General features: G+C 38.7%; 1 protein-coding gene across 1 annotated transcript in view; it reads right to left on the minus strand.

Moving 5' to 3' along the window:
- The window catches only part of LOC123767956 (CD109 antigen), a 457,870-nt gene that overhangs the window by 45,245 nt on the left and 395,886 nt on the right, over window positions 1-16,739 (minus strand). The window contains exons 13-14 of the mRNA XM_069306687.1: window positions 7,162-7,325; window positions 902-1,197 (exon numbers count right to left, since the gene is read on the minus strand). Coding sequence (XP_069162788.1) covers window positions 902-1,197; window positions 7,162-7,325 — 460 coding nt within the window. The remainder of the gene's footprint in view (window positions 1-901; window positions 1,198-7,161; window positions 7,326-16,739) is intronic.

Below are 16,739 nucleotides of genomic sequence, written 5' to 3' on the forward strand. Positions count from 1 at the left end.
ATAGTTTAGGTGTTTTACTGAGTGAATTCTAGCAGTATAGGATCTCTGCACGCTCTCCAGGTCGGCAATTTCTCCAGCTTTGAAAGGGGCTGTCATTGTGCATCAGTACTCCACTCTAGAAAGCACAAGCGTTTTGAAAAGTGTCATCATCGGTATAGCATCTCTAGTGTGAAAAGGTCTTGTTATCCAACCTGTCATTTTTCTTGCAGTTGTGACGGCTACTTTATTGTGTTCTTTAAAGGTAAGGTCTTCCGACATGAGTACACCCAGATCCTTTATATTGCCTTTTCGTTCTATGTCATGATTTGCCTGAGTTTTGTACATGGTTTCCGTTTTTATATTTTCATTTTTTCCATAGCGCATGAGCTGGAACTTATCTTCGTTAATATATCTATGCATACAAGAATGTAAGAACTATTGTATATAAAAAAAAAATTAAGTTAAGGGATACCCGTGAGGTGAGTGGCAGAGCGTGACTGTGGGTAGCCTGGGCTACCATCTAGTGGTGGCTGGATGAACTGGAGTTGGGGTTGTTCAACCACTGCCAAATATTGTTTGCCGTGTTTCCTCATTTTCATTCCTTTCTTTAAAAACAGTGGTTTGTTTTGCTTTGTCTGTGGATTTTCTGGTCAGTTTTTGAGGTCAATTTCTGATTGCCTTGCCTCATAGAGAGAAATAGATTTTTGTCCTGGTTTCAGACAGGACAGCACTGGTCTCAAGAATGATCTTAAAGCTTAGAGGTACCAAGGCATAAGCTCAAAAAAGCTATCAAGGGGCCTACAAGAAAGTGGTTCCTTATATTCAGTGTTTGGTTAAATTACAGTACTGTAATTAGAAAAAAATTAATTAAATTTTTTGCATGTTATAATCAATATTTTATAAACATTATATTAGCTCTTACCTGCTCCCACACGCCTACTCTGGTTGGGGCTTCTACTGACAGCCAGAACCCAACAGAGCCTGTCCATTCGACAGGTTCTGGCAGTATGGTCATGCCATGCTCTGGGTGGAGGCTGAAGGCAGAGAGTGCCAAGTGAACTGGGCCAAAGGGGAGTGGAACAGTGATGGTGGTAGTGCCAGAATCTCCAACCATGACCTCCTGCCACACCCAGGGGGAGTCGTAGTGACGCCTGAGTCTGCTGGCACGATGTTGGCGGTACCAGGCCAGATTTTCTGCTGCTGCCCCTCTCACACCGCCTGCAAGAAACTGAACTTATTATCGGGAACAGAGGTAATTTAAATGATAAAGAAAAGAACTTCTATATTCCTTCTTTTAAAACATATTTAATTATCAGGTCTTCTGGTTGGCTATATTTATATTTTGGGGACTATAATAATTTATTCAGCTCTTTAAGAGATGTTAGTAATCACTTAGTTGAATTCACCTAGTTGTGCTTGTGGGGGTTGAGCTGCCTTTCAACTGTCAATCAATCAATTTTTTGTAACACTCTGTAACAGCTGTCTAACTCCCAGGTACCTGTTTACTGATAGGTAATCAGGATGAAAGAAACTCTGCCCATTAACTCTCCGCCATCGCCGGGGATCGATCCCCAGGCCATAGGACTACGAATCCAGAGCGCTGACCACTCAGCCACAGGCCCACAGAGTACAGTACTGTAGTACTGTATTCTGCTCCTAAACTACAGTACTACAGTACAGTACTGTAGTACTGTACTATTAGTGTTAACAACTTTGTGAGATTGTAGGATTTAATCACCAAAATCTGAAATACTGTACAACAGTCCATTGTACTTTCATATGAATAAATATAGTAATACAGTATATCAATTATTACAAATATTTTCCAAATCCTATGTACTGTATGTGCTCATTTATACAGTATAAAAGTACACAACTACCAAAATCCATAACTGGATTTGGTAGCTGTGGTGTGGGTTATGCCCCACATGCAAGGTCTTGCATTTGTCAATATTAAAAAGCATTTGCCAGTCTTCTGACCATTTGCGAATTTCATGTAGATCTCTTTGTAAGGCTTCAATATCCTTATCATTTCCCACTTTACCATAAATCTTTGTGTCATCTGCAAATTTGATGATGAGGTTTGTAAAATTCTCTTCAATGGCATTAATGTATATGACAAAAAGGGTTGGACCCAAAATGTACCTCTGAGGTACTCCACTTACCATATTTATCCATTCAGATTTGTTCCCACTTAGCATGACCCTTTGTTTTCTTTATTTCAACCATTGTTTTATCCATTCTAGCATTTTACCATTTATGGGTAAACATTCCACAAACATTACAGGGCCATTACATTACGTCTAAATGAGAGCAGGAATGAAGAAGAAATCAATTCTTTTTTCTACAAAGTGACAGGGTAGGCAGACCAGTAAAATGGTACAAAAAGGCAAACCAACAAAATCACTAGAGAAAGGGGTAGTGAAGAATAAGAAGATGGGAAACATGTTCCTGAAAATTGCATACGCCAACATAGATGGAATGAGATCAAAGATATTGGAGTCAAGTGATGTAATACAGCTGCAGACACCAGACATTGTTGCACTCACGGAGACAAAACTTGAAGATGATATTTTAAATGAGGTCATATCCCCAAGGGGCTACTCAGTCTGATGACGGGACAGAAAAATTAGGAAAGGCAGTGGCGTTGCTGTGCTGGTGAAAGAACACCTAAAGGTAAATGAAATAATGATTGCCAATCCACGAGATGCTGACATAATAGTACTAGAGATCTGCAATCAGGATGATAAACTTAACAATCATAAATGCATATAGTCCACTGCCATGCAACACATGGTCAAAGGAGGAGCTGGGTAATAAATGGGAGGGTCTTATAACAATAATGAGAGAGATTATAGTGAGAGCTGATAAAGATAGATCACGATTGTTGGTAGTCGGAGACTTCAACTTGAAATCCATAGACTGGGAGGCATATGAAGCTAGAACAGGATTTTTGGACTTGTAGATTTGTAAACCTCATCCTGGAAACATTCATGTTTCAAAATGTTAAACAAGCTACGAGAATGAGGGAAGGGGATGTTCCCTCCATGCTGGATTTGATATTTACCTGGAAAGAGGAAGAGATATTTGACATTCAGTACCTCCCTCCCATGGATAAAAGTGACCATGTCTTTTTGGGAGTAAAATATGCAATGCATTATAATCTGAAAGAAAATGAGGTTGAAGCAGTTGAAAAGCCTGATTTCAGGAGAGGTCATTATGGGGAACTCAGACATTTCTTTAAGGAATTTGACTGGAAAGACTTGCTGTTAGGACATGAAGTAAATGAGATGTATGTCAAGTTTTGTGAAATATATGATAAGAAAGGCACACACAAATTTATACCAAAGCAGAGATGCAGAACTAGGAAACAGGATTGGTTCAACCAAAATTGCGAGAGGGTCAAAGACCAAAAGACACAAAAATGAAATCAATATAGGAAGAGGCCAAACCCCCAAACATACCAGCGATACAAAGATGCGAGAAACAACTACATGACAGTGAGGAGAGAGGCAGAAAGAAATTTTGAAAAAGGGATTGCAGACAAATGTAAAACAGAACCAGGTCTATTCTATAAATTCATAAACAACAAATTGCAGGTAAAGGATAATATTCAGAGGTTGAAAATGGGAAATAGATTCACGGAAAATGAAAAGGAAATGTGTGAAACATTAAATGAAAAGTTCCAAAGTGTGTTTTTACAAAATGAAATCTTCAGGGAACCAGACACAATACGAATTCCAGAGAACAACATAGAGCACATAGAGGTGTCTAGAGACGAAGTGGAAAAATGCTCAAGGAACTAAGTAAGAACAAAGCAGTTGGTCCAGATGGAATTTCACCATGGATTCTGAGAGAGTGTGCAACTGAGCTCAGCACTCCACTTCACCTGATTTTCCAGGCATCCCTGTGTACAGGAGTTAGAGCTGATGTGTGGAAAAAGGCTAACATTGTTCCAATCTACAAAAGTGGCAGCAGGGAAGACCCCCTCAATTATAGACCTGTATCATTGACAAGTGTAATAGTAAAAATATTGGAAAAAATAATTATACTGTAACTAAATGGGTAGAACACCTGGAGAAAAACGATATAATATCAGACAGTATGGTTTTCGATCTGGAAGAGCCTGTGTAATGAATTTTCTCAGTTTCTATGATTTAGCCACAGAGATTTTACAGGAAAGAGATAGTTAGGTTGACTGCATCTATCTGGACCTAAAAAAATCTTTTGACAGAGTTCCACATAAGAAGATGTTCTGGAAACTGGAACATTTTTGGAGGGGTGACAGGTAAGCTTCTAACATGGATGAAAAATTTCCTAACTGATAGAAAAATGAGGGCCGTAATCAGAGGCAATGTATCAGATTGGAGGAATGTCACAAGTGGAGTACCACAGGGTTCAGTTCTTGCACCGGTAATGATCATTGTCTACATAAACAATCTATCAGATGGAATACAGAATTATATGAACATGTTTGCTGATGATGCTAAGATAATGGGGAAGATAAGAAACCTAAATGATTGTCATGCCCTTCAAGAAGACCTGGACAAAATAAGTATATGGAGCACCACTTGGCAAATGGAATTTAATGTGAATAAATGCCATGTTATGGAATGTGGAATTGGAGAACATAGACCCCACACAACCTATAAATTATGTGAGATATCTTTAAAGAATTCTGACAAAGAAAGGGATCTAGGGGTGGTTCTAGATAGAAAACTGTCACCTGAGGACCACATTAAGAACATTGCGGGAGGAGCCTATGCTACACTTTCTAATTTCAGAATTGCTTTTAAATACATGGATGGAGAAATACTAAAGAAATTGTTCATGATGTTTGTTAGACCAAAGCTGGAATATGCAGTGGTTGTATGGTGCCCATATCTTAAGAAGCAAATCAACAAATTGGAAAAGGTGCAAAGACATGCCACTAAGTGGCTCCCAGAACTGAAAGACAAGAGCTACGAGGGGAAGTTAGAGGCATGAAATATGCAAAAACTAGACAATAGAAGAAAAAGAGGCAATATGATCATCACATACAAATAGTAAGAGGAATCGATAAAATTGATAGAGAAGAATTCCTGAGACCCGGAACTTCAAGAACAAGAGGTCATAGATTTAAACTAACAAAATAAAGCTGCTTGGGAAATATAAGAAAATCACATTTGTAAACAGAGTGGTAGACGGTTGGAACAAGTTAGGTGAGAAGGCGGTGGAGGCCAAAACCGTCAGTAATTTCAAAGCCAGTTTTTCATGTGGTACCTTATCAAAAGCTTTAGCAAAATCCATGTATAATACATCCACCAGAAGGCCTTTGTCTGAGTACCTGTTGATGGTTTCCAAAAATGTAAGCAGGTTTGTAAGGCACGATCTATTTTTAACAAACCCATGTTGTGTTGATTGTATAAGATTGTTCACTGAAAGATAGTGAATGATTCCTTCCCTGATAATCCAAGAGCTTGCATATATGTGATGTCAAGCTGATCAGTTTTAGTTTTCTGCTGAGCTCTTTCTGTTTTTTTTTTTTTTTAAATAGGGGTGATATTTGCATATTTCCATTCAAGAGGGGACTATCCCTTGGTCCAGAGATTTTGTGAAAAGTAATTTCATTGGTAGGCATAGTTCTTCTACCACTTCTTTTATAACTCTGGATATAATTCCATCCACACCTGGGACTTTTAGAGTCTTTTAGTTTGTCAATGATTTCATCGAACCTGTATAGTGTGAACACTAATGTAAAATATTCATTTAAAGTGTTTGCTGTCCTCTTGTCGTCCATTATAACTTGGCTAGTCTCATCTTTTAAGGGTCGTAAAAAGTCCTTTGTTTTGGTTCTACTTCTTATTTAGGCATGGAATGATTTTGGATCATTCTATGCCAAGAAATTACTTCAGTTTAAAATTCAACTAGAAAATAATGGGGGAATGGGGCAGGGGGGGGTCCATTGACAAGCTACCAGCTTCCTATTCCTCTTGATGCTACTTGAAATGATGGCCCTCAGGTAAATTCAGGTCAGTTGTACTAAAAGCATATGTAATATTTTTCATATTTTTTAAATATTTTCATTATTATTGCTTATTATTATTATTAGGGTATGGTATTATTGGGAACCATGATCTTAGGCTGATAATGGTTCCCCCCTTGGCCAATGAGTGACCTTTTCTTGGTTGCATCCCATAACACTTGCCTAATTACCTAACCCATTAGGTTAGGTAATTACATCGAGGCAAGGCTCAATTTGTGATAACTTGGTCCAACTTGCTGTTGCCAGGAGTAGCCCACAGGCCCATATATCAGAAAGGCATAACTGCACTGGAGAATGTGCAACACTGGGCTACAAAAAATCATCCCAGAGCTTAGTCATCTCTCGTATCAGGAACAATAGGGGGCCACAGGGCTAACAACACTGCAAACAGGCATGACAGGGCGGATCTCATCAAAACCTTTAAAACACTGAACAATTGGGAGGATGTTGATCTGGACAATTTCTTCAAAAGGTCAGATGTAGCATGAACGAGGAAGAGGCTGGAGCAACAGGTTCAAGCTCAACAAGCCACAATATAGGACCGAAAATGGGAGATGCTTTCATACATAGGATTGTAAACTTGTGGAACTGCCTACCTGCCAAAGCATAAATGCCAAATCTCTGCTGGATCTTAAAATACAGTTGGAAAAATCATCAGGGCTAATGGGGGTACTTTTGACAAGCCGCTAGCTTCCTGTCCTTGTCGAAGCCACTAGTATTAGTAGCCCTTGGGTAAATATACATTACAGCCTGGCTGGTCTGGTACATCTTGCAAGAACCTGTCTAAGTGCCTCTTGAATACATCCACCTTTTAATTACCACTGTTAAAAATGCAGTGGTTTTGCTTAACCAGAAGCACCAGAATCTAGGTAACCCACCTGACCTACATGAGCCAATAATTACTAAGACCCCTGATGCATCAATATTGTAGTGATTTTTAAATTTTCCTGAACCACTGCAATTTTTATGCTGGGGTCAAAAGTGCAAGAAATGTAGTGTATTCAGAAAGAGGAGTGGTTGAACTCCCAGGTATAAGGGAAGGTGCCCAAACATCTTGTCCTGCACTAGACTTAAACCATTTTTCTTTATAATCCAGAGATAAAATAGTTTTCCTGAAAACCTCAGAGTACTTAAACACGATCTGAGGTAACACTTACATCCTTGCTCGTCGACGCGATCAAGACAGTCGTACTTGCCATCACATCGAGCCACAGTATTGAAGCAGCCACCCAATAGGCACTGCCCACGCCCTGACGCTCCCCCACAGGCACGCCCAAGTGTAGGCACCATCCCATCAGACAGCACCAGCAAGTCAGCATATCTATCAACATGAAGCCACATATTTAGTTGAAACTTTAGCGCACACACCATTGGAAAACAAAATATTTAAGCTAAAACATATATGGAAAGAAACTGGTCCAGCTATATTGCTATAACTACAAACAGTAAATACAAAATTCTGCACTATTAGTATGATAAATAATAATAATAATAATAATAATAATAATTTTTATTTAGGTAAGGTACATACATAAAGAGATTTTACAAAGTTTGTTGGCTTTATAGATAGAGCTAGCACATACAATGCCTAAAGCCACTATTACGCAAAGCGTTTCGGGCAGGAAAAACATTAATGACTAAAGCTTAAAACTAATGGGTAAAAAGAATAAAATGTGTTGAGAACAAATAAAAATAGGGGTAAAAGAGGGGGGAACATTGTTGAAAAAGCAGCATAAATACAATTACAAATTATTACAGAAAATTACATTCAAACAGCGTTGATTTGAAAAAACAAACAAAAAAAAAACAAAAAACATACATGGGTTGACAACAGAGGGGTAAGGTAGGTTACAGGGAATTTATTAGGTATAGCTTCGTTTTTAGCTTAAACTTAAACACTTATATGTAAACATCATTAAAACTAAATGGGGAAAATACCTGGAGAAAAATTATATAGTAACGGACAGTATGATCTTCGATCTGGAAGATCCTGTGTAATGAATTTACTCAGTTTCTATGACAGATCCACAAGGATTTTACAGGAACGAGATCGTTGGGATGACTGCATTTATATGGACCTTAAAAAGACTTTCAACAGAGTTCCACATATGAGGTTGTTCTGGAAACTAGAACATACAGGAGGAGTGACAGGGAGGCTTCTAACATGGATGAGAAATTTTCTAGTGGACAGAAAAATGATGGCAGTGATCAGAGGCAATGTATTGGACTGGAGAAATGTCACGAGTGAAGTACCACAGGGTTCAGTTCTTGCACCGGCAATGTTCATTGTCAACATAAACAATCTACCAGATGGCATACAGAATTATATGAACATGTTTGCTGATGATGCTGCTGTAATTAAAATACTAGGGAAGATAAGAATTTCAGACGATTGTCATGCCCTTTAAGAAGACCTAGATAAAAATAAGTGAATGGAGCACCACTTGGCAAATGGAATTTAATGTGAATAAATGCCACATGGAGAAATGTGGAATTGGAGAAAATAGATTACACACACAACATGCAAATTATGTTAAAAAGCGTTAAAAAATACTGATGAAGAAAGAGATCTAGGGGGGTGGTTCAATATAGAAAACTATCACCTGAGGACTACATAAAGAACATCGTGCGAGGAGCCTATGCTACGCTTTCCAATTTGAATTGCTTTTAAATACTGTACATGAATAGTGAAATACAAAAGAAATTGTTCACAACCTTTGTGAGACTAAAGCTGGAATATGCAGTGGTTGTATGGTGCCCATATCTTAAGAAGCACATAAATAAACTGGAAAAGGTGCAAAGACATGCAACTAAATGGCTCCCAGAACTGATTACAAGAGCTACGAGGAGAGGTTAGAGGCATTAGATATGCCAAAACTAGAAAAGAGAAGAAAAGAAGGCGATATGATCACTGTGTACAAAGTAGTAACGAGAATTGACAAAATTGCTAGAGAAGAATTCCTGAGACCTGAAACTTCAGGAACAAGAGGAACAAGAGAATTTCAAGATCTCCAAGACTTAAACTAACTAAACAAAGCTGCCAAAGAAATATAAGAAAATTCACTTTCACGAACAGAGTGGTAGAAGGTTGGAACAAGTTAAGTGAGAAGGTGGTAGAGGCCAAAACCATCAGTAATTTCAGAGCGTTATATGGCAGAGTTCAGATTCAGATTCAGATTCAGATGTTTATTCAGGTAAGGTATATACATACAAGTGATGTTACATTAATGGATTGTTATATAGATAGAGCTAGTACATACAATGCCTAAAGCCACTATTACGCAATGCGTTTCGGGCAAAACGTTCTGGGAAGACGAGACACCATGAGCGTAACTCTCATCCTTTAACTACACTTAGGTAATTACACTTTGGTAATTATGTATAGATCAACCCTGAGATCCTAAATGGTACATTGCATTTTGATGTATACTTTCCATAAGGCCAAACACTGAGATACTAAAAATTGTAGCAGCTTGCAAAATTTATGTGATTTCCCATTTTCTGTTCATGGGTCCTCAAGTACATTAGGTTTGGGCACTTTAGTTCAACAGTATAGTGACGTTGGGAACACCTTGGAGAATGAGCTTGTAACGTACGATTAAGGTTACCTTGTTGGGTAGATTAGATACACAGTGTTTAGTGAGCTTCATATTTATTAGTAGTCTTCATTACAGTAGTCAGTTGTTGGTGTTCTCAAAGGTGTTCAGATGGAGCTTGGAGCAGAGCAGAGAGCTGAGTGAGGCCGGAGTTGTGGAGCTCTATGCAGGGAGAGCATGGTGGCTTGATGGGGAATCATGAGTGTCTGAACTCAATGGGGAGTGAGAGCATTGTAGCTTGATGCGGTCTAAGTCTGCTGTCTGCTCTGTGTTGATGCTTGTAGCATCTTGAGGTTGATTAGAACTGTACACGCTGAGTGCTACATTCTTGAGGCTGAAGAGGTGAGGTAAATCCAAAGTGTCTGTATTGTTGTTATCTGAATCACTGTGGAAATTGTACTGTTGGCTATTCGCATAACGCTTGCTTATATTTGGTGACTACACCTCAACTTCCTCCAACAGGATGGAAAGAGTGTTACCTGTAATTAGGGAAAGGATATGAGTAGTCATAATTAGGGCTAATTAGTTTGTCATTAAGGTAATGAGAGATTGGAGCGAGTATAAGGTTTACTTGCTTCAGAACTCCCCCTGCTAGGGAATGAAAGGAAATAAATACAACAAAAATACAAGGATATTGTTCCTTGGGTTGCTGTGGAGCATGTAGTCTGGTTCCAAAAGATGAAGGCAGTGTGTGTGTGTGGACAAGCTTGGTGTAGCAGGAGAGAAAAATGTGCATGATTGTTGCATCCTTGGGTCTCTGGTGGAGCATTTAGATCCGGGGTGGATGGGCTCGGGCACCAGGACCATAGGAGGTAATGTGGTAGGACATGTAGGTAGGACAACGAGGAAATCACTGCTAGAGCTGAATTGTCCTGGAGGCAACGAAGAGTCAGAAACGCAAACTATAGATCCTGTACTGCGCAAGGTGCTTGAGTCGGCAGAGTATCAGAATGTAGTGATTGTGTAGATGAGTCTGTTGAAGAGCAGCTGTCGTGGGAATCCCTGTAGGACCAGAAGTGCCGTGGCAACGACAGAGCTTTGAGCAGAGCAGAGAACCGAGTGAGGCTGGAGTTGCGGAGATCTATGCAGGAGAGCTTGGCTGCTCGATGGGGAATCGTGAAAGTTTGAACTCGATGGGGAGTGAGAGCATTGTAGCTTGATGCAGTCTTAGTCTGCTGTCTGCTCTGTGTCAAAGCTTGTAGTGTCTTGAGGTCGATTAGAACTGTACACGCGAAGTGCTACATTCTTGAGGCTGAAGAGGTGAGGTAAATCCAAAGTGTCTGTACTGGAGTTATCTGAATCACTGTGGAAATTATATTGTTGGCTATTCGCATAATGCTTGCTTATATTTGGTGACTACACCTCAGCTTCCTCCAACAGGATGGAAAGAGTGTTACCTGTAATTACGGAAAGGATTTGAGTAGTCATAATTAGTGCTAATTAGTTTGTCATTAAGGTAATGAGAGATTGGGGCGAGTATAAGGTTTACTCGCTACAAGCTATATAGAAGGCATATGGCTAGAACCAACAGCCAGACAGTACAGCACTCACTAAAGAATAGGTAAAAAGAAATCTAGAAATGAACTAAATGAAACAAAGTTTAAACTTTGTAACTTAAAATTCCTTTAAAATTTTGTGTTAGCGTTAAGACTTGTCCAAAACACTACATGTTATTGGCATTACAAGAATGTAGCATTTAATCACCAAAATTTATACCCATAGTACTGTATTTATTTGTATAAATTACAGTACATATACATTATATTATATTAAATAAATTACATTATGCTTTGCATTACAGTACAAAGTCCGGGTAGTACAACTTGGCTCATTCTCGACTCACAATTACAATCACGATTGACTCAAGTTCGAATCCCAGGCGAGGACAGAAATCATTGGGCATGATTCCTATAACCTAATGCCCCTGTCCACCTAGTAGTGAATAGGTACTCAGGAGTTAGTCAGCTTGTTGTGGGGCTGCATCCTGTGCAGGGTCAGTGATTCGACCCTATAGTGACCTCACTATAAGCCTAACATGTACACTATGCGAACAAGCCAGAATGGTCCCCTGGACAATATGCAACTGAAAACTCACACCCCAGAAGTGACTCGAACCCATACTCCCAGAAGCAACGCAACTGGTATGTACAAGACGCCTTAATCCACTTGACCATCACGACCGGACATAATGAGGTGATAGCCGAGGCTATTTGAACCACCCCACCGCCGGCACTCGGATAGTTATCTTGGGCATAGCATTTTACCAAATCACCTCATTCTTAGGGGCACACGTGAGGAACACAAATAATTTGTGTTCCTCACGTGTGCCCCTAAGAATGAGGTGATTTGGTAAAATGCTATGCCCAAGATAACTATCCGAGTGCCGGCGGTGGGGTGGTTCAAATAGCCTCGGCTATCACCTCATTATGTCCGGTCGTGATGGTCAAGTGGATTAAGGCGTCTTGTACATACCAGTTGCGTTGCTTCTGGGAGTATGGGTTCAAGTCACTTTTGGGGTGTGAGTTTTCAGATGTACACTATGTATAAACTGGCTGCATGTCCCCTGTCACAATTAAATTATTATTGTTATTATTATTATTATTAAATAAATAAAACTATAGACACCAAACCCACAAATATGAAAACAATGAAAGTGATGATGTTTTGGTCCATATAATGGACCATTATCAAGTCGTGTTAAATTGTCATTAGATTCAGATTCAGAGATTCAGATTCAGATTCAGATGTTTATTCAGGTAAGGTATATACATACAAGTGATGTTACATTAATGGATTGATATATAGATAGAGCTAGTACATACAATGCCTAAAGCCACTATTTCCTTTACTTTCAGATTTGTAGGTTGGGTGTGGATTTTTCAGGCATGTTATTGTGACTTGCTGATCTGCAAATAAATATACAAATAATTTTAAATATATGACTATGGCTGCTGAAGGAAGGTGAAGGGGAACTATGTTCTCTGCTAACTAGAACAGCCAATAAAAGGAGACCTCTCGGGATTCTGGAAATGGCAAATGCATTTCCAATAATCAAGAAACTATAAACCAGTACCACTAACAAAGAACTGGTAAAAATAAAGAATGGAGGAGTGTCTAAAGAGGAGAAACTTGTAACAGAGAAGTGACAATGAGCAATTGTCACCCACCTCCCAGGACCTGGTTTTGTCTATGAGATTCACTTGAGATAACATTATGAATCTATTTCCCCTCACACATTCTGTCTACCTCATCTCACTCTGTTCTACCTCATCTGTCTCTGTTCGACTTCATCTCCCTGTTCAATTATATCCCTCCCTCTCCCCTCGCCCCTTCCTGCTCATTAATTCCATCTACCCCTTCATCCGTATGCACTTGTTTCCAATCACCCCTCCTCTGTTTCCCTCACCATATATGTCTCCTCATCCCTCATCTTCTGTTTTCCCTTGGTCCTGTGTTTCCCCCTTTCATTCCCATTTTCCTATTCCCTATTCCCATTTTCCTATTGAACCCTGTTTCCCACTCACTCTTCTATTTCCCCACTCACCCCACTGTGTTCCCAGTTACCCTCCTCTGTTTCCCCACTAACCACTATGTCTTTACACTCACCCTTCTTTCCCACTCCTCCCCCCCTCTTTCTCACTCACTCCTTTGTTTCCACATCACCCACTGTGTTTCACACTTCTCTTCTGTTTCCACTTAGCCCTCAGTTTACACCTCATCCAACTCCCACTCCTCTGTTTTACTCTTTTGTACTCTTTGTCATATGATACTTTGAATCTACTGACAGTTTTGATGTTCACTTCCCCCTCGCTGAACTTGTTCCAATCATCTAGCACTCTATAAAAGAGAATTTTCTAAAATTTTTGGCACCTTCATATCTTTAACCTGAGTCTATGACCCTCTTGTTCTTGCAAGTTTCAAGAATTCTCCTATGTCAGTTTTGTCAATTCCTGTTTCTATTTTGTATCGACTCTTTTTCTTCTATCTTCTAGCTTTGGCTTATTTAACACCTCTAGCCTCTTCTCATAGCTCTTGTATATCAGTTCTGGAAGGCTTTTCATTGCATGTTTTGTACCTTTTCTAGATTTTTATGTGCTTCTTGTGATATGGGCACCATACAATCACTCCAACTTTAAATTTTGGTCTCGCAAAAGTCACAAACTTCTTTAATATTTTACCATCCATGTATTTTAAAAGTGATCTTGAAGTTGGACAGCATAGCATGTTACTCCTCTACCCACAATGTTCTTTATGTGTCCTCTAGAGACAGCCAACTCTCCAGGACCACCTCAAGATCTCTCTCTTGTTTTGTCAGAATTTTTCAATACCGTTCCACATACTAGTAATTTCCTTGTTTGTGTTGCCTATTTTCTCCAATTCCACATTTCATAGCATGGCATTTATTCCCATTACATTTCATTTGCCAAATATTGCTCTATACACTTATTTTGTCCCGGTCATCTTAAAGAGCATGACAATAGTCTAAGTCTCTTATCTTCCCTAGTAGCTTAGCATCATCATCAAACATGTTTATATAGTTTAGTAGTCCTTCTGGTAGATCATTTATATAGACAATGAACATTACTGGTGCAAGAATTGATCCCTGTGGTACTCCACTAGTAACACCTCTCCATTCAGATATATTGTATCTGATTACCACCCTCATCTTTCTGTTAGTCACATTTTTTTTATCCATGTCAGTAGTGTCTGTCACCTCTTCAGCATGTTCCAGTTACAACATCTTTTGTCACTGTCAAAAGCCTTTTCTAGGTTCACATAAATACAGGCAACCCAACCCTTTGTTTCCTGTAAAATCTCTGTGGCTCAATCATAAAAACTAAGTAGATTTGCTAAACATGATCTTCCTGGTCGAAAGCCATACTTATTATTTTATTTATTTTATTTATTTATTTTATTTATGCATATACAAGAATGTACATAAGGAATGTGAGGATACAAATATGGTAATTACAGTCTTGTAAAGCCACTAGCACGCGCAGCGTTTCGGGCAGGTCCTTAATCTAAGAAAATTTTAAGGAGGTAAATACTTGCAAAATTTATAGACAAAAAATGATAACAGATTACATGGAATGAAAAAAAAAGATGAGAGAAAATTATAGGTACAGTATATTAAAGCACATAGGTAGCTATGATTGATTGCAATGACAGCTTAAAATGGTAGTTGACAACAAATTGGTAGGCACAATACAGCAGAAACAATATAAGATTGATTGCAATGACAGCTTGAATGGTAGTTGACAAAAATTGGTAGTCACAATACAGCATATGGCTAGCACATAAAAGAAGACAGCAATGAACACAATGATAAGGTTGTTTGATATTACATAAAAATTAGGAGATTGGGTAACACTAGGTACAGAGCAAATTTAAAGCTCAGTGTAGGAAACTAAATAGATGAAGTTAGGTACTTTTTGGTTTTGCTTTTAAATAAGGCAAAAGTTTTACAGTTTTTCAATTCACTAGGAAGTGAGTTCCATAGACTAGGTCCCTTAATTTGCATAGAGTGTTTACACAGATTAAGTTTGACCCTGGGGATATCAAAGAGATATTTATTTCTGGTGTGGTGATAATGGGTCCTATTACATCTGTCCAGGGAGAGTTTCAGAGCATGGTTTGCATTTAAGAACAGGGTTTTGTAAATGTAGTTGACACAAGAGAATGTGTGGAGGGAGTTAATATTTAGCAAGTTTAGGGATTTAAACAAGGGAGCTGAGTGTTGTCTGAAAGCAGAGTTAGTTATTATTCTGATAGCAGATTTTTGCTGTGTGATGATGGGCTTAAGGTGGTTTGCAGTGGTAGACCCCCATGCACAGATACCATAATTAAGATAGGGGTAGATTAGTGCATAATATAGTGAGAGGAGAGCAGAGTTAGGAACATAATATCTGATTTTGGAGAGTATACCAACTGTCTTAGAGACTTTCTTAGTTATGTGTTGAATGTGGGTGCTGAAGTTGAGTCTCTTGTCTAGGAATAGGCCAAGAAACTTGCCATCATTTTTATTACTGATGTTAATGTTGTCTATCTGTAGCTGAATTGCATTTGATGATTTGCTTCCAAATAAGATGCAGTAAGTCTTTTCGATGTTTAATGTTAGTTTGTTCGTTGACATCCATAAGTGGACTTTTTTTAATTCATTATTCACAACATTATTTAGTGTATGTGGGTTGAGGTTTGAGTAGATAAGGGTAGTATCGTCAGCAAACAATATAGGTTTGAGAATATTAGAGACATTAGGCAGATCGTTTATATATATAAGAAATAGAAGAGGTCCTAAGATGCTGCCCTGTGGCACTCCAACGGTAATTGGTAGAGTGGAAGAAGTTGTATCATTGATGGTTACATATTGGTGTCTGTCACTAAGATAGGATCGGATGTAGTCAAGGGCAAGGCCTCGGATTCCATAATGCTGGAGTTTAAGTAAGAGGTAGTTGTGATTAACAGTATCAAAGGCTTTTCTTAGGTCAATGAAGAGTCCAATCGGAAACTCATTTTTGTCAAGGGCTGAGTAGATAATGTCAAGGAGACTAATGATTGCATCATTGGTACTCTTTTGGGACCGGAAGCCAAACTGGCAGGGGCTGAGTATGTCGAATTTTACGAGGTAGGAATAGAGCTGTTTGTAAATAATTTTTTCAAATATTTTTGATAGAATGGGTAAATTTATACTGTCTGTAATTGTATCATTTCTCTCCAGGTATTCTACCCATTTGGGTTTAACTGTTTTCTCGAATGTCTTGATTACCACGCTTATCAACGACATAGATCTATAATTTAGGGATTCTTCTCTGCTACTATGTTTGCCTCATTTACATATACAGGTATTTGCTAAAATTTCTTACACAAAGATATCTAAAAAGTCAGTTGATGTGGAATGCTCTCACTCAAAACCCAAGGTGAAACTCTTTTTGGCTCTTTGAGCAATTTTTCAAATTTATCTCGAAATGCCTCTATGTGCATATTGCTGTTCTCTGGAATTTGTTATGTCTTCCCCTTATATTATGTCAACTTCTGGATTTGATATTTACCAGGAAAGAGGAAGAGATATTTGACATTCAGTACCTCCCTCCCTTGGGTAAAAGTGACCATGTCTTTTTGGGAATAAAGTATATGCAATG

This window comes from Procambarus clarkii, chromosome 58, assembly GCF_040958095.1.
Source record: "Procambarus clarkii isolate CNS0578487 chromosome 58, FALCON_Pclarkii_2.0, whole genome shotgun sequence".
NCBI classification, from domain to species: Eukaryota; Metazoa; Arthropoda; class Malacostraca; order Decapoda; family Cambaridae; genus Procambarus; species Procambarus clarkii.